Here is a 26,601-nt window from a genome sequence, read left to right as displayed (position 1 = left end):
CACACACAGCCAACCAAGAAATGAAAAATATCAAAATCAAATCACTTATTAAAAACTTTGCATGGAGTGAAATATAAATTGGGATACACACACAGGGGTGAAAGCAAATGCTGCTGTATCATGAAAGAAACCTTTTTCCCAAAAATATCACAAAAAAACTCTTGTAAACTTTGGTAGTTAATCATGAATACATTTCGAATACTCCACTACTCCACAAATGTAAAATTATATTTTTCAGGCCTGGATCAAGTGTTTAGCATTAGTTATGTCAGTCTGTAAAATTTAAATATCTCCAACTGAAGATGGTGTAACCTTTTTGTCGGTATGCAACTGTAATGAAAGAGTGGAAAAGCAAAAGTTTTGGGCATATCAATTGATTTCAGTGATAACTGGCTCTGGGTATGGCATGTTGGGGATATTGCAGCCTGTGGTGGTACGGTAACAGATCATACTTCTGAATTTCCATATTAATGTTTATAGAACATTACAGCGCAGTACAGGTCCTTTGGCCCTCGATGTTGCACTGACCTGACCTACTACTCAATCTGAAGACCTACCAATCCAAACGGACTCCACAACCAGGGATATATTTCCCTCCCCTCCCCTATCAGCGTTCCGAAAAGACCACTCCCTCCTTGACTCCCTCGTCAGGTCCACACCCCCCACCAACCCAACCTCCACTCCCGGCACCTTCCCCTGCAACTGCAAGAAATGCAAAACTTGCGCCCACACCTGCCCCCTTACTTCCCTCCAAGACCCCAAGGGATCCTTCTATATCCGCCACAAAATCACCTGCACCTCCACACACATCATTTATTGCATCCGCTGCACCCAATGTGGCCTCCTCTATATTGGGGAGACAGGCCGCCTACTTGCGCAACGTTTCAGAGAACACCTCTGGGACACCCGGACCAACCAACCCAACCACCCCATGGCTCAACACTTCAACTCCCCCTCCCACCCTACCAAGGACATGCAGGTCTTTGGGCTCCTCCATCGCCAGACCATAGCAATACGGTGCCTGGAGGAAGAACACCTCATCTTCCGCCTAGGAACCCTCCAACCACAAGGGATGAATTCAGATTTCTCCAGTTTCCTCATTTGCCCTCCCCCCACCTTTGTCTCAGTCAAATCTCTCGAACTCAGCACTGCCTTTCTAACACTTACACATCAATCCAATATTCTCAAGCAATAAGAAAATAAACAAATTATTTTGCTATTTTTCAGAAGGCGTGACACAGAAAGGTGTCATGTTAGCCACAGTTTTGATTATCCTGTGCTATCTTAGTCCCTCAATTCTACATCTTTAGAAAACAATTTGTGGTCAACAATGTAAAAGAACTGCCGGGACAGGTATTAGCATAGACAGCTATACCATGTTTCAAAAAGGAACAAGACATTTGTCTGGAAGCATACATGGATATTTAGTTTTGGGAATTTAGTTTTAGTTGTATAGATTCCTTGCAGGGAAGAGAGCTGTTAAGTAAATATGTAGTGGCATAACTATCACTTGGGGGCACCTCCCTCAAACACATTGAGGGCCATTTCAAGTCATGCCCACAATAGGACAGAGCAGCTGTGATGCCCACAGTGTAAACCCCAAGCCATTTTGAAGCCAAAACTGGTTTGCCCATTTTCTGACACTGTGAGGACAATAAACAAAACATTTATCTTCTCTGATAAACAGCTGATTTAGAAAGGGAAAAAATGTAATCCTCCATAATCTTCAGGCTAACCTGGAGGAAAGATGTTTTTTTTTCCCAGATAGTATTGCTGCTCATGCTATTTTGACTCACTGATGTTGTAGCTGCTGAATCTGTAACTTGTGACACTTTTCAATGCACTTCACTTAAACAACCTGGTTGAATGTATTATAGAACTCCTCTGGACTAGCAGGATTCTGGCCAAAGGGTTCATAGCTCATAGTCTCTGATGTTAATCTGTGCCACTGCACCACAAGGCATTTTTGATCTGCAATGATGAAATTGAACAAAGTGCCACCTGTCCCCAGATAATTAACAAAAAGCTGTACTGTGCCCCTAAAAGAAGCATTTAAGGGAGGGAATTTGTCCCTAGTGATATTATTTTGCTGTTAATCTTTTGAAAACAAAAACAGCATCCTGTAAAGTTCTAACAATGCGTTTCACTAACAACTCAACTGAAAAACTGCTTCCTTTTCAGTCTGATACGCATCGTTCTATAAACAAGTAAGTTGCCAAAATATTATATGGTCCATCAAACAAAAACTGTTTTGAGACTGCAGTCATATAGATCTTTGTTCCCGTCAAAGAACTGGTGTCTGTTCATCTGAAAAATGTCCACGGCCTATATTCTGTTTCTCTCCCCAGTGAACAGTTATGGGGATGATGAGGAGTTGACTACATCTACAGACAGCGATGAGGAAGTGATCAAACAGTTTGAATTCTCTGTGTCAAGGTCCCAGAGTTTCCGCTCTACAGTGTCAGAAAAGGTGACGCAGGCGGGTTTAGAGCGTAGGCAGAAATTTAATCGTTTACCTTCGAATCACGAAGAGTACAGCACAGAGGCCTCTGAAGTCGAAGGTACCATGCATGGCTTGTAGGATTACTAGACAGTCTAAACCATTTTCTGGTTTCCTTTGCAGCTTGCAAACTTGAATGTGTTTTCCTTTTTATTCTCATATTTATTTCATTCCTGCAATTTGCCGTTCTAGCTTCAAGGACATATTGCATAAGGGCAGTGAAAAATACAGCCTGGGCTGCATGAAATCGTTGCTAATGTTAATAAAAGCAATAGCAATTCTATCATGTTTGCATGAGTTAACCAGTCCCTTTTTACGTTGCGGTTTAGTTCTAACTGAATCGGAACCTATGAAACTGAGAAATACTTCATGTAAATTGTTTAAGCATGTCTTTAATTACTATCTTCCATGTTGTGAGCTAATACTGATTAAAAGGTGATGCAACTGACTCCTACCCATATTGTTATATTCATTGCGCTTTGCTTTTTGCTTCATGATGCTTTAAAAATGTCTCACATTTGCCTGTTTAGATACAGATAAACAGCATCAGTTTAGCATCCAAGGTAATTGTTCTTATCAAGAAGATCAGTTATCCATGGGTTCAGGCACTGCGTCTGAGGGTGGAACAGGTCATCCAAGGGCTTCAGATGAAACAGCTGGAACTCCGGATAAGAATCACGGGAAACAGCAAACTGAAGAGGGAAGTCCCGATCAAGAGACCAACTTTGACAATCAGGCCTATGAAGGAAATGACCAAACAGACAGTTCATCAGCATGGAGCCCAGAGGTAATACATTATGAATTCAACTCATTCCAAAGCTACATATCAAATGTTACCTTTATCACAGATTTTAATGTTTAGGCAAAAAAAAACTAGAGCATAGAATTAACTTCTGTAATTCAGTATAAATCACCTCTCTCTTATTCCAACTTAGTTGCCCTTTTGTCTTATTCAACTAGGAGAAAGTGAGGACTGCAGATGCTGGAGATCAGAGCTGAAAAATATGTTGCTGGAAAAGCACAGCAGGTCAGGCAGCATCCAAGGAGCAGGAGGCTTTCTTGAAGAAGGGCTTATGCCTGAAACATCGATTCTCCTGCTCCTTGGATGCTGCCTGACCTGCTTTTCCAGCAACATATTTTTCAGCTCTGTCTTATTTACCCTGAACATAATAAGTAAATAGTTGGACATAGTGTCTGCTTAAATTGCACAGATTGCATTATAACAATACAAATTCCCAGCTCAGCGAACAGAACTACAACAACGAGCACCCGAGCTACAAATCTTTTCACAAACTTTGCATTATAACAGTCTTAAATGAGAGAGAAAATTAAATTTGATAATTATTCACTTTGAGATAATACATGCATTTTGAAACTGCGCTAGAATTTAAATTATAAACATATCCAATACTTCTTTTTTTCATAGTTTCAAATTGTGCCTGAGAAAGGTTGTATTGTTTTCCTTCAATACTTGAACAAACGTTTTGCTAAAGCTGTGCATCATGGTAAATGTCATTTGTACCTTGTAATTGTGGCCCTCCAAATGGAAACACATAAATAGCAACCCTTGAACCAGTTCTAGATGCCGAAATGTGTGTCAGTGTGGGATCAAGTCTGGATAATGATGTTTTTAAAGGAATGGAAAATCGAAGAGTTGTTTTTTTGAAAGCGTACCCTCTGTTGTCCCACATGAAAGTTCAAGAAAGTGGTCACTACAACCTTCTCCAGGCTAGTTAAAGATGGGTCTAATTGCTTGCCCAGCCAGTGTCGTCAATATTCCATGAATGAAGCGAAGGCCATTAATTTCAGCTCGAGAGTCTCAACTCATCTCAGTCACAGTCTCTAACTTCAGGTTACTTAATCTTTATCCTGAAGTTAGAGACTGGAAAAACTAAGAGATTCCTACTCTTGAATGCAAACTCGTCTACACAGATTAAGAACGCTTCCTCTGTTGCAGCCTAGATTCAAATATTTAAGTTTGAATCTGACTCTCTATGCAACCAGTTACAGCATGGGAATCGGGGGATTGTTCTCCACTGGTTACACTAATAGCCAGCATATAGGAAGTTGGTTGCAGTGATTGGTTTAGTCATCTCAGCTCAAGGATATCTTTTAAAGTACTCCTGGTGTTATCCTCGGCCTGATCATCTTTAGCTGCTGCTTCAACCACCTTCCCTCCGTCATAAGGTCAAGATGGGAATGTTTGCCAATGATCGCGCAATGATCAGCACCATTCTTGACTCCTCAGATACTGAAACAGTCCACGTCCAAATGCAATATGACATGAACAATATCCAGGGAGAGGGTGAGGACTACAGATGTTGGAGATCAGAGTTGATAGTGTGGTGCTGGAAAAGCACAGCTGGTCAGGCAGCATCCGAAGAGCAGGAAGATCAATGTTTCAAGCACAAGCCTTTCATTAGGAATGAGGCTAGTGGGTCAAGGGGGCTGAGAGATAAATGGGAGGGGGTGGAGCCAGGGGGAAGATAGCTGAAAATGTGATAGGTAGATGAAGGTAGGGGTGAAGGTGATAGGTCAGAGACAAGGGTGGAGCAAATTGGTGTGAAGGAAGATTGACAGGTATGTCAGATGAAGAGGGCTGTGCTCAGTTGGAAGGTTGGCTCTGGGATAAGGTGGAGGGACGGGAAATGAGGAAACTGGTGAAATCCACATTGATCCCGTGTGTTTGGATCATCCCAAGGCAGAAGATGTCAGTTGTTAAGCGTTTAGCAATGGAGTAGGCTCAGTACCTGCATGTTCTTGGGGGAGTCGGAGGGGGACTTAGTGTTTGGCTGAGGGATGGTGGGGTTGTTCAGTGCGTGTGTCCCAGAGATGTTCTCTCAAGCGTTCCACAAGTAGGCATCCTGTCTCCCCAATGTAGAGGAGACCATATCGGGAACAACGGACACAACAGTAATGATGTGTGTGTGGAAATGCAGGTAAATCTCTGACAGATGTAGAAGGCTCCTTTGGGCCTTGGACAGAGGTGAGGGGGGAGGTTTGGCGCAGGTTTTGCAATTCCTGTGTGGTGGCAAGGGAAGGTACCGGGAGTGGGGTGTGGTGGTGGAGGGGTGTGAACCTGACAAGAGAGTCGCCGAAAGTGGATAGGGGTGGGGAGGGAAATATTTCCCTGTGGTGGGGTCTGTTTGTAGGTGGTGGAAATGGTGGAGGATGATACGATGCATCCAGAGGTTGGTAGGATGGAAGGTGAGGACAGGTGGGTTCTGTCCTTGTTGCAGTTGGAGGGATGGGGTTTGAGGGCAGAGGTGCAGGAAGTGGAGGAGATGTACTGGAGGGCATCATCAACCACGTGGGAGGAGAAAGAAGGAGGCCATCTGGTATGTTCTGTGGTGGAATTGGTCATCCTGGGAGCAAATGTGGCAGAGGCAGAGGAATTTGGAATAAGAAATAGCATTTTTACAGGAGACCAGGTGGGAAGAGATGTAGTCCAGGTAGCAGTGGGAGCTGTTGGGTTTGTAGTAGATGTCCATGTTGAGTCAGTTACAGTTAATGGATATGGAGAGATCCAGGAAGGGGAGGGAGGTGTCCAAGATGGTCCAGGTGGACTTAAGGTTGGGGTGAAATGTCTTAGTGAAATTGATAAACTGCTCAACCTCCTTGTGGGAGCATGAGATGGCGCCAATACATCATCGATGTAGCAGAGGAAAAGGTGGGGAATGGTGCCGGTGTAGCTGCGGAAGATGGGACTGTTCCAGGTACCCGACGATGAGACAGGCATAGCTGAGGCCCATGCGAGTGCCCACAGCTACCCTTTGGTCTGGAGGAAGTGGGAGGATTCAAAGGAGAAATTATTGATGGTGAGGACGAGTTCAGCCAAACAAATGAGAATGTCAGTGGAAAGGTACTGGTGGGGATGTTGGGAGAGGAAGAAACGGAGGGCTTGGAGGTCCTTGTCATGGCAGATAGACGTGTATATAGACTGGATGTCCATGGTGAAGATGAGGCATTGGGGACCAGGGAAACAAAAGTCATGGAGGAACTAGAGGGCATGGGTGGTGTCCCAAACCTATGTGGGGAGTTCCTGGACCAGGGGTAATAGGGCGGTGTCAAGGTATGTGGAGATGGGTTCAGTATCCAGGCTTGGGCTGACAAATGGTAAGTAAGATTCTTGCCATACAAATGCCAGGCAATGGTTTTCTCCAACAAGACAGAATCTAACCATCAGCCCTTGACATTCAATGGCATCACCATCACTGAATCCTCCACTGTCAAATTCCTGGGGGTTAAAGTTGACCAGAGCTGAACTAGACTAGCCATATAAATACTGTGACTACAACATGGATCATAGGCTAGGAAGTTTAGTGTGTAACTCACCTCTTAACCTCCAATGCCTGCCTACCATTCATGAGGCACAGTTAGGAGTGTGATGGAACACTCCCCATTTGCCTCGATGAATGTAGCTTCAGTTGCACTTAAGAAGCTTGACATCATTCAGGGCAAAGCAGCACACTTAATTGGCACGATATCTACAAGCATCCACTCCGTCCATCACTCATACTTAGTAGAAGCAATGTGTACCATCCACAAGATAAACTACAGAAACTCACCAAGGCTGTTCAGACCGCACTTTCCAAATCCACAATCACTTTCACCTGGAAGGACAAGGGCAGCTGATACATGGGAGCACCAACAACTGCAAGTTCCCTTCAAACCACTTGCCATCGTGATTTGGAAACATAGACTTTTGACAATGTACCAAACGTAAGGTTAAGCCCATGGTGTTGGAGGTAGTATATTGGCACAGATAGAGAATTGGCTAACGGGCAGGAAACAGCATATAGGGATAAGGGTTCTTTTTCCGGTTGGTGACCTGTAATCAGTGAAGTTTCACAAGGATTGGTGCTGGGACCATAACTATTTATATATTAATGACTTAGAGGAAGGAAATGAATGTACCGCAACCAAATTTGCAGACAGCACAAAATAGGTGGAAAGGCCGATTGTGAGAGGGATACAAACAGTTTGCAGAGAGATGTTTATTGGTTAAGTGGGCAGAAAGTTGGCAAATGGAGTATAATGTGCAAAAATGTGAAGTTGTTTATTTTGCAAGGGAGAGAAAAAGAACAATATTATTTAAATGGAGAAATACTGCAGAAAGCTGCAACACAAAGGGATGCTTGTACATGAAACATGGAAAGCTAGCACACAGGTGCAGCAGGTAATCAGGAAGGTTAATGAAATGGTGGCCTTTATTTCAAGGGAGTTGGATTATAAGAGTAGAGAAGTCTTACTGCAACTCTGCAGGGTGTTGATGCGATCACATCTGGAGACTGTGAGCAGTTTTGGTTCCCTTATTTAAGGAAAGACATTACTTTATTGGATGCAGTTCAGCGAAGGTTCACTAGGATGATCCTTATGGAAAGATTGTCTTGTGAGCACAGATTAAACATGTTGAGACTCTACTCACTGGAGTTTAGATGAATGAAAAGTGACCTCATTGAAACATATAGGATTCTTAAGGGGCTTGACAGGGTAAATGCTGACAGGATGTCTCCCCTCATGGGAGAGTCTAGGACCAGAGGGTATAGTCTCAGAATAAAGGTGTACCAATTTAAGACTGAGACAAGGAGAATTTTCTTATTTCAGAGGATTGAGAGTCTTTGAATTCCTTGCCAGAGAGAGCTGTGGGGACAGAGTCTCTATATATTTAAGCTGAGATAGATGGCGTTTTGATTAGTTGGGGAATCAAGAGTGACAGGAGTGTGGACATGAGGAGTGTCAGATCAGCCATGATCCTGTTGAATGGCAGAGCAGGCCAGAATGGTCTACTCCTGTTCCTATATGTTTATGGTCTTATTATGACCCTATCACTGTTCCTTCAGTATCTCTGGGTCAAAATACTTGATCTCCTTCCCTGTAGTATTGTGAATGTGCTTATACCAAATGGACTGCAGTGGTTCAAAAGGGCAGCTTGCCACCACCTCCTCAAAATTGGCTCGGGATAGGTAATAAATGCTGCCCCAGCTGGCAATGCCCATAGCCCATGAATGAGTAAGGAAAAATCATATACAGCAGAAGAAACTCTTTTTTTTTAAAAGAGCTATCCAATTAAATTCCCATGTTCAGGAAATTGCAAGTTTAAATGTAATTCAGTATCATGGTGTGTTGCGTTAAAAAGGAAAACTCTGCTATTCTTGTTCCATACAGTGGATTCTTGCTAGCCTCAGTGTAGACAGAGGCGGAGTGTTCCTGCCCACCCACAGCAGGTTGTCCATGGCTTGTTGACCAGTCAGTGTCCAATTACTGACTTAGAAATCAGGGCCAGCAGGTAAAGGCCATTCCAGAACTTTTAAATCCTCATACAACACGGAAATATGGTTATTGTATACCCTGTGTTTAAAAATTACGCGTGCAAAGAAACATCTCCTTTATTTGCTTGAATTATATTACAATACTGCTTCATGTTTTTCTTAGTTTCAAAGAAAGAAGGGAATGAATCTGTGTGAGAACTGGTGAACAAAGTATTGCTAAATCTAACAGCTCTACAATGTTTGGGGAGGCTATGTAACCTCATACACTGGATTAGCTGTTCTGAGTTTCTTGTGTTATTTGATCACATTTTTATCCCCCCTCTGTCAAGCTGTCTTCACATTTTTTATGTTTCAGTCCAGTAACTGGATGCCTGTCTGATGCATGGTTTCAAGGCTCTTGATCTAATTACTTCTATAAACCTATTTATAGGGATAGATCCTTGATCATTGTCGTAGAAGCAATAGTTTTTTTTTAAAAAGTACAAAGGGTGAATTCTTCATCTTTTAATTCCAAATGAATCCTTGATCTTGTGCCAAGATGCTGAACAATAGCAATTTGGAGCACACTAGAAAAATACCATTCTGTGATTGAGGTATTAAGTGCAGTAAATTGGGGGAGGAGGACGAAGCTAATGTTGAGTAGAGATTTTAAACAGTGCACTCATACTTCATCTCTCGATTCCTTGGCTTTTGAATCAAAGCCAGAAGAAAATGAAATGAAGGCTTCCTCTTACTGACTGCTACAAAGGGTCATAGGAACAATGTGTTCCAGCACTTTAATTCCAGTTTTTAACTCTCTTCCAGGTCACTGTATGCATTATTGAAGTAGGTTGTTTTTCAACATGTTCTCAGTTCATTACTTCCTGAGTAGCAGTTATGTTTGTTTTCACCCCCTCCTATTTGATTTGCTTTGCATTATTAAGTCGTACATCATTTGTGGATGGACATCCACTTCTAATGCAATAGGTCTGTCGTTCCTATAGGCACACATGCTCATGTTTTCGGCTGGAGTCTGAGGGCCACTTGTTTAATCCTCTGCTTAGGAGGCCATTTGCAGAATCTCCACTGTCACATTGACTGAAATTGGCTAATCCAGCATTGATTCGTTGAAACGTTGAACTTTCCTCAGTACTTCCTAACTTTGTGTATTTAGAGAGCTGCATATTCCACATTTTAATGCATCTAAAGAAAGGAGTTCAAATTATATTTAATGGTTATATTGTATATAGTGTGATAAAGACCAGACGTTAAATGTTGCTTAGTCAGTGATCAATAATGTAGTTTTCTCATCAGAATCTTAATTCTACTCCATGATCACAAATCCATATCCCACTAATTTGTTGTTTCCAGTTTTAATCCTTTAATTAACCTATGAACATCCCCTGCTCAATTGTTCTATTGGATCTTGGACATCTCTGCCAGACTCCAGTAGAAATGTAATGATTATAACAAAATGGCTACAAGTAATTTATGTTAAAACAATTTCCAAGCATGATGGAATGTTTTCTACTTAAGACAAATATTAACCACAAGACTTTGATCATTTTTAGGAGACAGAGGGAAAGCCAACAGTTCCTCAGCAACAGGACCCACCTGAGCCAATTTCAAAATGTGGAGACCTCTACCTCACATTCAATTACAAACCCTCCAACCACAAACTGGCTGTTACAATAGTTACAGCTAAAAATATCCCAGATAAGGACCGCAGTGGGGCAAATTTTTGGCAAGTTCATACGGTCCTCTTGCCAGGCAAGAAGCAGCGTTCCAAAACTAATGTACAGCGGGGACCTATGCCAGTCTTCAATGAGACTTTTAGGTTTAATAAGGTGGAGCCAGAGGACCTGCATAATCATGCTCTCCGCTTTCGCCTGTACGCAGTGAGGAAGATGAATCGAGTGAAAATGATGGGGGAGAAGTTGTTTTACCTCAGGAATCTAAACCAGGAGGGAGAAATGGAAGTTTCACTAGTTCTAGAGCCAAGGAGTAACATAACAGTAAGTACGATGATGAGAAACAAATTAAACATCTATTTTGCTGAAACATAATTACAGTAGTGGGAGATGGCAGCATTGACCAAACAACATAAAAGTAGGCCATCCTGCCCATAGTGTTGATGCTAACTCCTGTAAAGAGTTGTCCTTCCAGTTCCACTCCCTTGCACTTTTCTCATGATGCTTTTCATCTTCAGCTATTGAAAGGAACATCTTTGTCTCACCCCGCTTTTATTTTAGATGAATCTAAATGGATAAATTCAATAGTTGTAGTAAACCGGTTCCATCTAAAATGTCAACGTTCAGGAAAATCCTCTCTTTTTCAAAAGCAGGCAGGTTAATAAAAATGTTAACCATTGAAGGGCTATAGCTGGCATATCTGAAATTTTCTTACTGTTTTCCCCTGAGAGTGTAATTGTCCAGTCTGATTGAAGGACCTTTAATTACACTATAGTCAGCAAATATAAATTGAATGACATAGCGTCGGATGATGTGGAGTCTGTGTGGGTGGAATTGAGGAACCACAAAGGCAAAAAAAACATAATTGGAGTTGTGTACAGACCTCCTAACAGTGGTCAGGACCAGGGACGCAACATGTACCGGGAAATAGAGAAGCCATGTCAGAAAGGCAAGGTTACATTGATCATGGGAGACTTCAATATGCAGGTGGACTGGGTAAATAATGTTGCTAGTGGATCTAAAGAAAGGGAATTCATGGAATGCTTACAGGATGGCTTTTTGGAACAGCTTGTCATGGAGCCCACAAGAGAGCAGGCTATTCTGGACCTAGTGCTTTGCAATGAACCAGACTCTATAAAAGATCTTAAAGTAAGGGAACCCTTAGGAAGTAGCGATCATAATATGGTAGAGTTCAGTCTGGAGTTTGAAAGGGAGAAGGCAAAATCGGATGTAATGGTGTTACAGTTGAATAAAGGTAATTATGAGGGCATGAGAGAGAACTGACTAAAATAGACTGGAAGCAGAGGCAAACCGGGAAGACACTAGAGCAAAAATGGCAGGAGTTTGTAGGTATAATTGAGGACACTGTACAGAGGTTCATTCCCAAGAAAAGAAAGATTAACCGGGGAGGGATTAGACAACCTTGGCTGACAAAGGAAGTCAGGAAATGTATTAAAGAAAAAGAGAGATCCTATAAAGTGGCTAAGAATAGTGGGAAATCAGAAGATTGGGAAGGATACAAAAGCAAACAGAGGATAACAAAGAGTGTAATAAGAAATGAGAGGATCAAATATGAAGGTAGGCTAGCCAGTAATATTAGAAATAATAGTAAAAGTTTCTTTCAGTACATAAGAAACAAACGACAGGCAAAAGTAGACATTGGGCCACTTCAAACTGATGCAGGAAGCCTAGTGATGGAAGATAAGGAAATAGCAGGAGAACTTAACAAGTACTTTGCGTCAGTTTTCACAGTGGAAGACATGAGTAATATCCCAAAAATTAAAGGGTGTCACGGGGCTGAGTTGAGTATGGTTGCCATTATGAAAGAGATAGTGCTAGAAAAGTTAAAAAGTCTTAAAATTGATAAATCTCCTGGCCCCGATGGGATACACCCTAGAGTTCTGAGAGAGGTGGCTGAGGAAATAGCAGAGGCATTGGTTGAGATCTTTCAAGAGTCACTGGAGTCAGGAAAGGTCCCGGATGATTGGAAGATGGCTGTTGTAACCCCCTTGTTCAAGAAAGGATCAAGGCAAAAGATGGGAAATTATAGGCCAATCAGCTTAACTTCGGTTGTTGGTAAAATTCTAGAATCCATCATTAAGGATGAGGTTTCTAAATTCTTGGAAGAGCAGAGTCTGATTAGAACAAGTCAACATGGATTTAGTAAAGGGAGGTCATGCCTGACAAACCTGTTGGAATTTTTTGAAGAGGTAACAAGTAGGTTAGACCAGGGAAACCCAGTGGATGTGGTCTATCTAGACTTTCAAAAGGCCTTTGATAAGGTGCCACACGGGAGGCTGCTGAGCAAGGTGAGGGCCCATGGTGTTCGAGGTGAGCTGCTGGGATGGATTGAGGATTGGCTGTCTAACAGAAGGCAGAGAGTTGGGATAAAAGGTTCTTTTTCAGAATGGCAGCCGGTGACGAGCGGTGTCCCTCAGGGTTCGGTGCTGGGGCCACAGCTGTTCGCATTAAATATTAATGATTTGGATGAGGGAACCAGGGGCATTCTAGCTAAGTTTGCCGATGATACGAAGTTAGGTGGGCACGCAGGTAGTACTGAGGAAGTGGGGAGGCTACAGAAGGATCTAGACAGGTTGGGAGAGTGGTCCAGGAAATGGCTGATGGAATTTAACGTGAGCAAGTGCGAGGTCTTGCACTTTGGCAAAAAGAATAAAAGCATGGACTACTTTCTAAATGGTGAGAAACTTAATAAAGCCAAAGCACAAAGGGATCTGGGAGTGCTAGTCGAGGATTCTCTAAAAGTAAACATGCAGGTTGAGTCTGTGATTAAGAAAGCGAATGCAATGTTGTCTCTTATCTCAAGAGGGTTGGAATATAAAAGCAGAGATGTACTACTAAGACTTTATAAAGCTCTGGTTAGGCCCCATTTGGAGTACTGTGTCCAGTTTTGGTCCCCACACCTCAGGAAGGACATACTGGCACTGGAACGTGTCCAGCTGAGATTCACACGGATGATCCCTGGAATGACAGGTCTAGCATATGAGGAACGGCTGAGGATACTGGGATTGTATTCGTTGGAGTTTAGAAGATTAAGGGGAGACTTAATAGAAACTTACAAGATAATACATGGCTTGGAAAAGGTGGATGCTAGGAAATTGTTTCCGTTAGACGAGGAGACTAGGACCCGTGGACACAGCCTTAGAATTAGAGGGGATCATTTCAGAACAGAAATGCGGAGACATTTCTTCAGCCAGAGAGTGGTGGGCCTGTGGAATTCATTGCCACGGAGTGCAGTGGAAGCCGGGACGCTAAATGTCTTCAAGGCAGAGATTGATAGATTCTTGTTGTCTAGAGGAATTAAGGGCTACGGAGAGAACGCTGGTAAGTGGAGCTGAAATGCGCATCAGCCATGATTGAATGGCGGAGTGGACTCGATGGGCTGAATGGCCTTACTTCCACTCCTATGTCTTATGGTCTTATGGTCTTATAGTTCCAAAATTGCTGAATTGACAGTTCATAAGGATAGTAGCGAGAAGTTTAGTTAATTATTAGTAAAGTTATGGTAGAACAACTTTTCATTCCTACATTGCTTGCATGGGCATCATTCAGAATGGTTATTTAAATGATTGTGAAGATCTCAATTAACCTTTCACTATTGCCTTTAACATAGAGTTGTTACGTTTTCCTGCTATGCCAATGGGTGGCACCCTAACTTCTAGTGTGGACTTTTGACTTGCTCCATTACATCATAACATAGGGTTGTCTATTTTCCCTCCCAAGTTCAACCGTCCCACCAAATGTTTTCAGGAAAAAAATCCACTCTTTATTTCTTAGCAATTGAAAGTTTGAATGCCTGAAATAAAAATCTAACCAAAAAAGAAATGATACGATACATGTATCACAATGATAAAATTTGAGCTTTTTACAGAATCAAATAATCCGTACAGAGCAGAAAGAAGCTGTTTGACCTATTGAGTCTGCACTGACTCTCCAAAGAGCATCCCACCCATTCCCAGCCACCTACGCTTTCTCTGTAACCCTGCGTTTATCATAGTTAACCTACCTAGTTTCGGCAATTTAGCGTGGCCAATTAACCTAACCTGCACATCTTTGAACTGTGGGAGGAAACTGGAGCACCCAGCAGAAACACAGACACAGGGAGAGTGCAAACTCCACACAATTACCCGAGACTGGAAGACTGGTGTTGTAAGGCAGCAATGTCACCACTGTGACACCGTACTGCCCCATTGTGTTTTCTAAAGATATTGTTGAGGGTTTCATCAAATATGCACTGAATTAGTTTTTAAAAATCTAGGCTGTTCTTGCCTTTTTTAGTTGAACAATGCAGTCTTAGTGTGTATACATTAGCTAAGCTTCCATGATACATCGCTAATTATTGTAGAGATGTTGTCCTTTGGCCTTCACCATCAAGTCATAGAGTCATATAGCATGGAAACAGACGCTTTGGTCCAGCTCTGACTTAGTCCCATTTGCCAGTGTTTGGCCCATTTCCCTCTAAATCCTTCCTATTTCAAATACCCATGTCTTTTAAATGCTGTAATTGTACCTGCTTCCACCACTTCCTCTGGCAGATCATTCCATACATGCACCACCCTCTGTGTGGTAAATGTTACCCTTTAGGTCCTTTAGAAACCTTCCCCTCTCACTTTAAACCTATAACCTCTAGTTTTGGTCTCCCCCACCCTATGTGCTCAATTGATTTAGAAGGAAAACTGGAAGTCAAATTTCAGAAGCCCTTTTTCCAGATGGAGTTCTCATTGAGTTTCTTTAACACAAGCTACATGTACATATATGTAAGTGAGAAGTTTTTACAGACCGTACTGATCACAAAACTGTTGCTTTTTTTTTGGTGCTCTATGAAAATCAGTAACCATTTTAAGCTGCAGTGTTGTCTTCTTAATTTGGTTCCATTTATCAATGTTCTTTTCAAGCAATGGAAATTATCCACTTATCATACTTTTGGTGTGAAAAATGTACAGTTTCTACTGATTTGTCACCTGTGTGAGAGAAAGAAACACAAGGAGTGTCTAATCTCTTACTTTGAGTTATTTTGAAAAAAAACAATGTTTTTGGAAGCGCTTGGACTGAATGAAAAAGGTTAAGATGATGATATTTCACCTCATTTGCTATTTGTCTCTTTGTGGGGATTGGAGAAAGGTGGACATAGAATGAACTCAGTGAATATAGAGCGAGGTAGAAGGAAGATAAAGCAAATATTTAGCAGTTTAGCAGATCAACCAAAGAGAGGTAGGGTGAGTGATGAAAGTGATTGGGGTTGGCAATGTGACTGAGGGACTGGCTTAAAAAGGACTGATTTAACTGAATAGGTGAAGGATGTGATGAGAGTGTACAAGGAGAGAGAATGAGAAGCAATCTGTTAGGAGCTGCAATTTCCACTTTGCCCATTGGAAAGTGGAGCCCGCAGCTGTCAGTGTCTGCTTTTCCGACCATTCCCACGATTATATAGTTTGCAGCTGGATGGACAGGCCAAAAGGCAGAAACAACAGTAAGACAGAGATAATGGAAAAGTATTTTTAAAAGAGAGGTCAGAACAGGCAAGACATCCAGGGAAAAAAACCAGCAACACCAAGATAATAATGACAATTCAGAGGACAACTGTGGGCCCTGCCACAGGATATTCAGTCGTTCTTGCTAACAGAATGATTTTGTTTTCGGGCAATCCTTCCTGAACATGACGGTGTTCTTTAAAGGAGATGGAAAATGACAGTCTGCACACCCACAATTTCCTGATACATACTGCTGTGAGTGCCTTCTACTTAAAGACAGGAAACATATTAGTTAATTTAGATATTGCACTGATGAATCATGTCACCTCTGTTACTATCTTACGATCCACTGCAGACTGAACTGATGATATTTCTGACTACCTTTTGAAATACTGAACCTGAGTATTTGGAGAAATGTTCATTGAGTATTTCAGGTTAAAGATAATATTTTGCTGTCCGACAGAGCGGAGATTCACAGATCAGCCTGTCTGCCATCTCTCACAGTGACAGTGCTTCGTCTACACAGTCGCTTTCACACGGTGGAACACCGGAACTACTTGTTGGATTATCTTACAATGCCACGACAGGAAGACTTTCTGTTGAAATAATCAAAGGCAGTCACTTCCGAAACTTGGCTCTGAACAGACCACCTGGTTAGTGAAATAAATCTTTATTACAGCAGAACAGTTGTGGTATATTCAATGAAATGTTTGCTCATATAGTCCCTTTCACAATTACTTTCACATTTCCCCATTCTCCCTTCAAGAATGCAAGCGCATACTTTCACCATGACTAAAATCTCATTCCCAGACCTTTAGAGTTTGGATATATGTGAACCAATTAACATTGAAGATTAAATCTACTCATTACAGGTCGTTCTGCTGTAACGTTCTGCTTTCATTAACACAAATTCGCTATCACACGGTTAACAAATTAGGTACACTGTTTCTAAAGTGCGAACTTTTAAAACATGTGTTGGCTGTAACACAATTGCATTGCCAACACCTTAAGCACTGTTTCTAAAGCTTGATTTTTCTATAACGCGGGTTTGCACAAGAACGCATGCATCGCATTATAGAAGAACTACCTGTAGTCTGTCTTTCCTGTCCCACGGAGTTGTAATGTCTGAGGCATGATAATACATGGAATGTGCACCAACAAGCCAGGTCAATTCGGGGAGAGAAATGGAAAATTCCTTTGTGTTTTCCCTCAACTTTCCTCTGCTTGGTTCAGGATACCACGTAGGTTCTGTACTATAAATTGAATTGAATTGAATTTATTGTCATGTATACCGAGGCACAGTGAAAAGCTTTATCTCGTGAGCAATACAGGCAGATCACATAGGTAAATAGCATAGATAAGTAAATAATAAATAAACAGTGGCAAAACAAAAACACTGGTACAGGGCACTGTTAAGACTCTGTGAGTCCTTCAGTATTCTAACAACAGTGGGGTAGAAATAGTTATGAAACCAGCTGGTACATGTGTTCAGGTTTCTGTACCTTCTCCCCGATGGTAGAGGTTGTAGAAAAGCATTATCAGGGTGGGATGGGTCTTTGAGAATGCTGGCGGCCTTTTCTTGACAGCGGGCCTGGAAGATGGATTCTATAGATGGGAGATTGGCCTTTGTGATTGTGGCCAAGTTACTCTCTGTAACCATCTCTGATCTTGAATGGTACAGTTGCCATACCAGGTAGTGATACATCCAGACAGGATGCTCTCGATGGTGCACCTATAAAAGTTGCCAAGGGTATTCGCCATCATGTCAAATTTTCTCAGCTGCCTGAGGAAGAAGAGACGTTATTGAGCCTTTGTAACCAGTGTGTCCACATGAAGAGTCCAAGCAAGCTTGTTGTAGATGACCGCTCCCAGGAGCTTGACACTCTCCACTTGTTCCACCTCTGTGCTGTTGATATGTAAGGGGGCATGAGTAACATCCTGCCAAAAGTCAATAATGAGTTTCTTGGTTTTGTCAGCATTGAGAGCTAGGTTGTTCTCAGTGCCACCATTTTTCCAGGTCTTCCACCAGGTCTGTAGTCTGTTTTGTTGCCATCTGAGATTTGACCGACTATGGTGGTGTCATCAGTGAAATTGCAAATGGTATTAGTCTGGTATTTCGCAACGCAGCCATGGGTATACAGCAAGTACAGTAGGGGGCTGAGTACACACCCCTGGGGGCTCCAGTGTTGAGTGTTAATGAGGATGAAATATTGTCCCCAGTCTTCACTGATTGTGGCCTGTGGGTCAGGAAACTGAGGATACAGTTGCAGAGAGTGGGGCTTAGTCCGAGATCACTAAGTTTAGTACTCAATATCAAGAGGATAACAGTGTTGAAGGCTGAACTGTAGTCAATGAGTAGGATTCTTATGTAGCTGTTTTTGGTGTCAACATGTTCTAGGGAGGAGTGAAGGGCAAGTGATATGGTATCTGACGTGGATCTATTGGTCCAATAGGCAAATTGGAGCGGGTCAAGAGTAGTGGGGAGGCTGGAGTTGATTAATGCCATGACCAGCCTTAAAGCACTTCATGACCACCAACGTTAGGGCCACTGAGCAGTAGTCATTGAGACATGCTACATGAGCCTTCTTAGGCACAGGGATGATGATGGCCTCTTGAAACAGGCAGGAACAGTCGCCTGCTGCAGGGATATGTTGAAGTTGTCCGAGAAGATCTCTGCCAGTTGACCTGTGCATGCTCTGAATGCACGGCCTGGTACTCCATCTGGTCCCATTGCTTTCCTTGGATTCACACGAAGGAAAACTGATCCGACCTCTGATACAGTGACTGTTGGGATAGGTTCGTCAGGACTTGTTGGGATAGGTGTTACCTCTCCACCGAAGTTCTGCTCAAAGCGAGCATAGACGTCATTGAGATGATCTGGGAGGGATGTGCTGGTAGTAATTTAAGTAATCTCTGCAACAGCCACAGACAAGTCCATCTCTATTTTTGTGTGTGAATTAATTGACTCAATGTTTACTGCATAATTCAGAAACCTGTTTCATGACTCCATTCATCTCTGGGCAAAGAAGAACTGTCTAACATCCTAATGATTAACAGTGAGCCCTTTTCCTCTATCAGTTAACTAATTGGCCCATATAAACCCATCTAGTCCCTTTGTTTTATAAACATTAAACAAACCACTCATAAGTCTATAGTGTGTTAAAATAGAGATAAAACTCATTGAGCCTATCTGGCTGAGTAAGATGTTTTGAACTTGGAATTTGTTGCGTAGACCTCTTCTGCACTCTTTCCGAAGGCTCAATATTCCCAGGTTGTTAGAGGCCAAATTTTGACAAAAGGTTTACCAAATTGGGCTCACCAAGGTCTTGCACACAAGGGCATGATGGCATGTTTTGCTTTATAGTGAATAACCTTGCAGAATACACCCTACAACATTATTTGATTTAAATCTAGCCTCACAGCATTTACCATAGATCAGCTGTTGGGCACTAAAACACCCAATGACTTTAATTCTCCTCACTATCGACTATTTGCATGTTTGAATTTCCCACACGCATGTTGCTGCACCTTTTTAAATTGAACATCGTTTGCCAAATACAAGTACACCTTGATCGACTTGTAGTGGTCAAGCATCCCAAAGTCCAACTTTTGCATAAATCTTGGTACTGTTTCAAGCTTTCAGATTATTATCCACTGCCATTTAGATAATTAAAAAAAAACTAAATAACAAAAGTCCTAACACTGGCCACTTGCAATTAATCTCCGATTGCATCCAAATCTGTCCTCAGCAATTTTCACTCTATGGATGTTCAGCCAGTTTTCAGTTTACCATGATAGGGTGTCCATAAGAAGTTTCAACTTAATAATTTCTAGATATCTGCTATTTGGATATAATTGTCTGAATTAAAACTGTCAGATCCAAACCTAGAAGTAACATGTTTTCTAAAAGCTAAATTGTGCAGATTATTCCTTAATATTTGATAATGTTAAAATTAGAGTGCTTACTTTGTTTTATTTCAAAAATATGCTTTATTCATAAGAAACCTTTCTATATAAATACATATATATGTATGTGTATATATCAACACACATAATTATAACAACAGTTTGGTTCTGTACAATAGCATATGAAGAAAATGAACTACGTTGAACTTTGACTCTAACCAACAAACAAACCAAAGGCTTATCTCTCACTTGTACATTACTATATTTACATGCATTTGATCACCAGGAGGACCCAATAACTGAGTGGACCCCCAGTTAACTTCAGCAGGAAGACCCCAGACAGTAACTGCTGGTTTAATTAATGTTCACTGCAAATTAATCTGCTTCCTTTACAGTGGAAGACACTTTATTGTTGAAGGTATTACACCCCTCCCTCCTTTTATAGGAATAAATTATATTTGAAATCTCTTTATAGTTTTTCCTAAAAATGTCAATCTTGTAGATCTGGGGAATTCTCAGTAACATTAATTAGATGCAGCATCCCAACAGCTCATAGTAAAGCCTGTAGTTTCAAACTGCCTCTTGAGCCATTCATATTCTGTCCTACTCTGAGTGTCACTGTAGATTGTAGATTTTCAGTGCTGGCTACAAGATGGCGTGAAGCTCAAACCCCAATTGTTTACAATAGTTTTTCATAGAAAATTCTCCAGAATTACTGTCATTGTGCAAGCCCCTCAGGAATGGAGACGCTGCTTTAGGTAGCAGTTTTATTTATTTCTGTAAAGGAGAATAAATGTCTAGTGGAGTACTCGAAATGTAAAGTCCACCTGATGAAATTTCTATCTCATTTAATTTGGGATAGAAAATTATAGAATAGGAAAATGATATAGCTATAAATCAACTTTTTCAAATTTTTTTTTCTGTTGTTGCCTGTAAGAAATCAATACTTGCATGAGATGACAGTCCAGGTTGTAGGTGTTAATTTGATCAAACAATGCTAGACTGATAAAGAAATAAGTGAGAAATGATCCACAGAAATGACTGTCATTGCAATGTCTGTAGAGCTTTTACCACTGCATTCACTTTACACTTAAGTGTTTGCCTGAGGGTAGTTAGAATCATAAAGCTGTAGAATATGGAAGCAGACCCTTCGGACCAATGCATCCATGCCAACCAGATATCCTAAATCAATCTAGTCTCATTTGTCCATATCCCTCTAAACCCTTCCTATTCATACAACCATCCAGATGCCTTTTGAACGTTGTAATTGTACCAGCTTCCATCGCTTCCTCTGGCAGTTCATTCCATACATGCACCACCCTCTGTGAGAAAACATTGTCCCTTAGGCCCCTTTTAAATCTTTCCCCTCTCACCTTAAACCTTTGCCCTCTAGTTTTGGACTCCGTTACCCCAGGGAAAAGACCTTGACTATTCATCATATCGATGCCCCTCATGATTTTATAAATTTCTAAAAGGTCACTCCTCAGCCTCTGAAGCTCCAGGGAAAATAGCCCCAGCCTATTCAGCCTCTCCCTCTAGCTCAAATCCTGCAACCTTGGCAACATCCATGTAAATCTTTTCTGAACACTTTCAAGTTTAACAACATTGTTGCTATAGCAGGGAGACCAGAAATTAATGCAGCATTTCAAAAGTGGCCTATCCAATGTCCTGTAAAGCAGCAACATGACTTCCCAGCCTATAAAGTCAATACACTGACCAATAAATGCAACAATATCAAATGCCTTCTTGAACAATTCTACCATTTGCTGTATAATTTCCACCTGTACTTGACTTTCCATTTTTCTGCACATCCTCCTGTATCCTCTAACAATCCTCCTCACTATCCACAACTCCAACAACTGTATTGTCAACAGACTTATAAATTAGACCAGCCACATTTTCTCCAAATCATTTAGATAGATGATGAACAGCAGATGTTCCAGGATCAGCGCATGCCACATCCCCTCTGACCTACACATCCGATCCTGTGAATACACGATCAATGATGAACAATTTCATGGTCAATCCTAGGCCTTCCATCATCTTGTGATGTTTGCCAGAGCCTCTATCACCTGTCCTTGGGCACTTATGATACAACTTATTGACCACATTCCAATACTGACCATTATTTCCCTTCCCAAACATTTGCCAGCTGCATTGTATCTTTGCTTATTACTGATTACTTTTCAAATTCTGTTATGCAGTTTATATTGCTTGCTAATCTTGGTACAGAAGATTAGAAAGAATGTTAATTTCTACCATTTGTAACCTCTGCCAATTGACATAAAAACCTACCTGATTCACCCATATCCTTTAGGGAATGAAATCTGCCATCCTTATCTGGTCTGACCTACATGCGAATCCAGACCCACAGCAAAAGTAGTATCTGGGAAATTAAGGATAGGCAATAAATGTTGGTCCAGTCGGTGATATCCATATCCCATGAACAAAGTAAAATCCTGTATGGGGATGTGGGAACAAAATTCCACCTTAGTTAGTTTGATTGACACAAAACCTGGTCAGTGGTATGTGACTACTCGTATTTTGTTCCCGTGATGTCAACATCAGTTCCTTCTCAGCTTTCCTAAACATATTAGCCAAAATAGTCTGGTCTCACCACAAGCCTGCCTGTATCCCAGTCTACTCTCAAAATAGCAGAGTTCAGACTGTGACCACTTCCATGGGTTTCCTAGATATCTTGTAAGAGGAGGAGAAATCCTCGTATCTGAGGTTGTGCCTGGGGTAAAAGCTCTTTTGACTAAGGGTTCCTGGAAGCCTTCAGAAAACTGAATGTGGGTCTCACTGGGTCTCCTCAAAGAAAGAGGTTATCTAAAACATTGGTTACATATACAAGAGAGTTGACAGGTCCTTGGTCTGTGTTAGGACCTGGGCAATCTCTGGCTGTATTGCAGGGAAGGGTGACTATAGGTGCAGGTGGCTGAAAGTTGAGATGAGCTTGTATATGCTGGCCCCATGTAAATGAATGGTCCTTTCATTAATCATTTAGTGAGGTCAGACCTGGAGGGCAACATTGAATATATTCCCAGCATAAAAAATGGAATTGTTAGCTAACATTAACCTGACTATGATGAGACATTTTAATGGTGGCTGATTCAGGTATCATGCCTTTAGGAGCAGGAAGCTAAGGTTCCCATTTGCTACAGTGAAAGAGATGCTGCATATTGTTATTGAGCAGCTTCTGTCCTAACTTGACAACACCTTCAATTTAAAATGTCAGTAATTTGATGCTTCTGGACAGATTATTTTCAGAACAAAAGGTTTATTCTTTCAAGAGGTACAGTGACATTGGGCTCCATGGTTTCTGCAGTTGCTAAGAAAAGATCTCTAATTACCACACTACATAAAATCTCTGAATGCAGTGCAGGTTCACCCATCATACCTGACTTTGGGTGCAACTTGTTGCATTTAGAAATTGAACCAAAAACCCTTAGGCGCTTTTTGATGGAGTTGATGGAGTGTGTTGGTTTTCAATGTTGCCTCTGTAAGGTAGGCCTATTGGATTAAATGCAACCAGAAGCTGTCAGTGTTGATAAATAGCAGTGCAATACTGGAGGGGAACTTGCAGGTGACCATTTTCCCATACATGTGTCACCCTCACAGGTCATTGTTTTGTGCTGTTTTTCAGAGTGGAGGCAGAAATTCTTTTCAGCAACTAAAGTCCTGCCCACCTGTTTTGAGTTCATTTGGACCCCTAGGCTGACACCTTACTCAGGTCTAAAACAAAACTCTCACCTACAGCAGGCATGGGGTCTGCTTAGATTGACAGGCATTGAGCTGAGGTTTCCCCATGGAATTTGTAGGGCTGCCTCCAAGAACAGTCCATAATCTGGATGTGGTGCTTGGCAGGAAATTCATCCAATACCCATCATTTGAATTTTTGATCCTGCCTCCTTTGCAGAGGGTGCGTGTCCTTATTTTGGCTCAGGCCATTGGACTGGGCTTCACAAGAGCTGGATACTGTACTTCATCCCAACTTAAAATAATAAATTATTTGGGATTTGGAGATGCCAGCGTTGGACTGGGGTGTACAAAGTTAAAAATCACACAACACCAGGTTATAGTCCAACAGGTTTAATTGGAAGCACACTAGCTTTCGGAGCGACACTCCTTCATCAGATGGTTGTCAGGACAACCACCTATTGAAGGAGTGCCGCTCCAAAAGCTAGCGTGCTTCCAATTAAACCTGTTGGACTATAACCTGGTGTTGTGTGATTTTTAAAATTATTTGGGAGCCTTCCCATCAACTGGCCTGCTGTTCAGCAGCCATTTTCCATTTGGAGGGGCACTGATTGGCTCAGGATAGGTCTTCTCGCCATCTCAGTGTGTCAGATTTGAGAGCTAGTCACTAGTGGGACAACAAGCAGTCCCCAAACAAAGAAGTGGTTGTGGAGCTGGACTTCAAGCAATATTTAGGGTAATAATGGAGCCCAGCCAGTGGACATGGGGTTGGACATTGAGGCCTGGGTTTGGTAGGCTAATGTGGGGGAAGAGAGAGAATTAAAAGGGGTGGGGATATAACCTTGCTGGTGTGCCTCCAATGATCAGGGGACACCACCCCCGCCCTCTCCCCCCCCCCCCCGGCCCTGGAAATGGAGTCAGGCTGTCCAGTACTTGACATCAGCCCCAACAATGAAAACTGTTGGGTTCACTATTGGGTGTGCATCTCTGCCCATTGCAGGTAAAATAGTGGTAGGAGTGCCATGAGATCCAAAACATCTCCACTGCTCCACCCCCTATTGCTCAATGTGCTTTGTACTTAGTGTATGCATTATATCTTATCTGTGAGCTCTTCCCATCAGACTCCACTAGCAAGCTCACAATTCTTTGTCACTCACTATCCACTTCAGTGTTCCTGATTTCATAGAACATAGAACATAGAAGAATACAGCGCAGTACAGGCCCTTCAGCCCTCGATGTTGCGCCGATCAAAGCCCACCTAACCTACACTAACCCACTATCCTCCATATACCTGTCCAATGCCCGCTTAAATACCCCTAAAGAGGGAGAGTCCACTACTGCTACTGGCAGGGCATTCCATGAACTTACGACTCGCTGAGTGAAGAACCTACCCCTAACATCAGTCCTATATCTACCCCCCCTTAATTTAAAGCTATGCCCCCTTGTAATAGCTGACTCCATACGTGGAAAAAGGTTCTCACTGTCAACCCTATCTAACCCCCTAATCATCTTGTACACCTCTATCAAATCACCCCTAAACCTTCTTTTCTCCAATGAAAACAACCCCAAGTGCCTCAGCCTTTCCTCATAGGATCTTCCTACCATACCAGGCAACATCCTGGTAAACTTCCTCTGCACCCGTTCCAGTGCCTCCACATCCTTCCTATAGTATGGCGACCAAAACTGCACACAATATTCCAGATGCGGCCGCACCAGAGTCTTATACAACTGCAGCATGACCTCAGGACTCCGGAACTCAATTCCTCTACCAATAAAAGCCAGTACGCCATATGCCTTCTTCACTGCACTATTTACCTGGGTGGCAACTTTCAGAGATCTGTGTACATGGACACCAAGATCCCTCTGCTCTTCCACACTACAAGTAGTCTACCATTAGCCCAGTAATCCATCTTTTTATTACTCTTACCAAAGTGAATCACTTCACACTTAGCTACATTGAACTCCATTTGCCACCTTTCTGCCCAGCTCTGCAGCTTCTCTATATCCCGCTGTAACCTGCCATATCCTTCCACACTGTCTACAACTCCTCCGACTTTCGTATCATCCGCAAACTTGCTCACCCAACCTTCTAACCCTTCCTCCAGGTCATTTATAAAAATGACAAACAGCAATGGTCCCAAAACAGATCCTTGCGGAACACCGCTAGTGACGGCACTCCAAGATGAACCTTTGCCATCAACTACTACCCTCTGTCTTCTTCCAGCCAGCCAATTCCTAATCCAAACCTCCAACTCACCCTCAATGCCATATCTCTGTATTTTCTGCAGTAGCCTACCATGGGGGACCTTATCAAACGCCTTACTAAAATCCATATATACCACATCTACCGCTTTCCCCCTCATCTACCTCCTTAGTCACCTTCTCAAAGAATTCAATAAGGTTTGTGAGGCACGACCTGCCCTTCACAAAACCATGCTGACTATCCTTGATCACATCATTCTTATCCAGATGTGCATAAATCCTATCCCTTACAATTCTCTCTAAGACTTTGCCCACAACAGAAGTGAGACTCACTGGCCTATAGTTACTAGGATTATCCCTACTCCCCTTCTTGAACAAGGGAACCACGTTTGCTAGCCTCCAGTCCTCTGGCACTACTCCTGTCGACAAAGAGGACACAAAAATCAAGGCCAATGGCTCTGCAATCTCCTCCCTTGCTTCCCAGAGAATCCTAGGATAAAGGCCATCAGGCCCAGGGGACTTATCTATTTTCACCCTTGCCAGAATTTCCAACACCTCTTCTCTACATATCTCAAAGCCATCCATTCTACTTATTCGTGCCTCAGTATTCATATCGACAACAATGTCCTGTTCCTGAGTGAATACTGACGAAAAGTATTCATTCAGCGCCTCCCCAAAATAGAATCCCTACACTGCAGAAAGAGGCCATTCAGTCCATCGAGTCTACTGCAACCCCCTCGCTAATTTACCTTGCCTGCACATCCCTGGGCACTAAGTGGCAATTTAGCATGACCAGGTCACCTAACCTATATTTCTCTGGACTGTGAGAAGAAAACAGAGCATTTGGAGGGGACCCATGTAGA

At 42.2% G+C, this 26,601-nt stretch overlaps 1 protein-coding gene across 5 annotated transcripts in view; it reads left to right on the top strand.

Annotated features, from left to right (window-relative positions):
- syt16 (synaptotagmin XVI) overlaps window positions 1-26,601 on the top strand; it is a 195,947-nt gene that overhangs the window by 157,199 nt on the left and 12,147 nt on the right. For 3 of the 5 annotated variants that reach the window (XM_072568349.1, XM_072568348.1, XM_072568346.1), the window contains 4 exons: window positions 2,349-2,561; window positions 3,031-3,287; window positions 10,323-10,766; window positions 16,395-16,584. In XM_072568349.1, coding sequence (XP_072424450.1) covers window positions 2,349-2,561; window positions 3,031-3,287; window positions 10,323-10,766; window positions 16,395-16,584 — 1,104 coding nt within the window. The remainder of the gene's footprint in view (window positions 1-2,348; window positions 2,562-3,030; window positions 3,288-10,322; window positions 10,767-16,394; window positions 16,585-26,601) is intronic. The other 2 variants (XM_072568350.1, XM_072568347.1) reach the window with 1 other exon arrangement.

Source organism: Chiloscyllium punctatum, chromosome 4 (assembly GCF_047496795.1).
Source record: "Chiloscyllium punctatum isolate Juve2018m chromosome 4, sChiPun1.3, whole genome shotgun sequence".
NCBI lineage: Eukaryota > Metazoa > Chordata > Chondrichthyes > Orectolobiformes > Hemiscylliidae > Chiloscyllium > Chiloscyllium punctatum.
The sequence above is the reverse complement of the archived record's forward strand: the minus strand, read 5'-3'. Positions and strand labels throughout refer to the sequence as shown.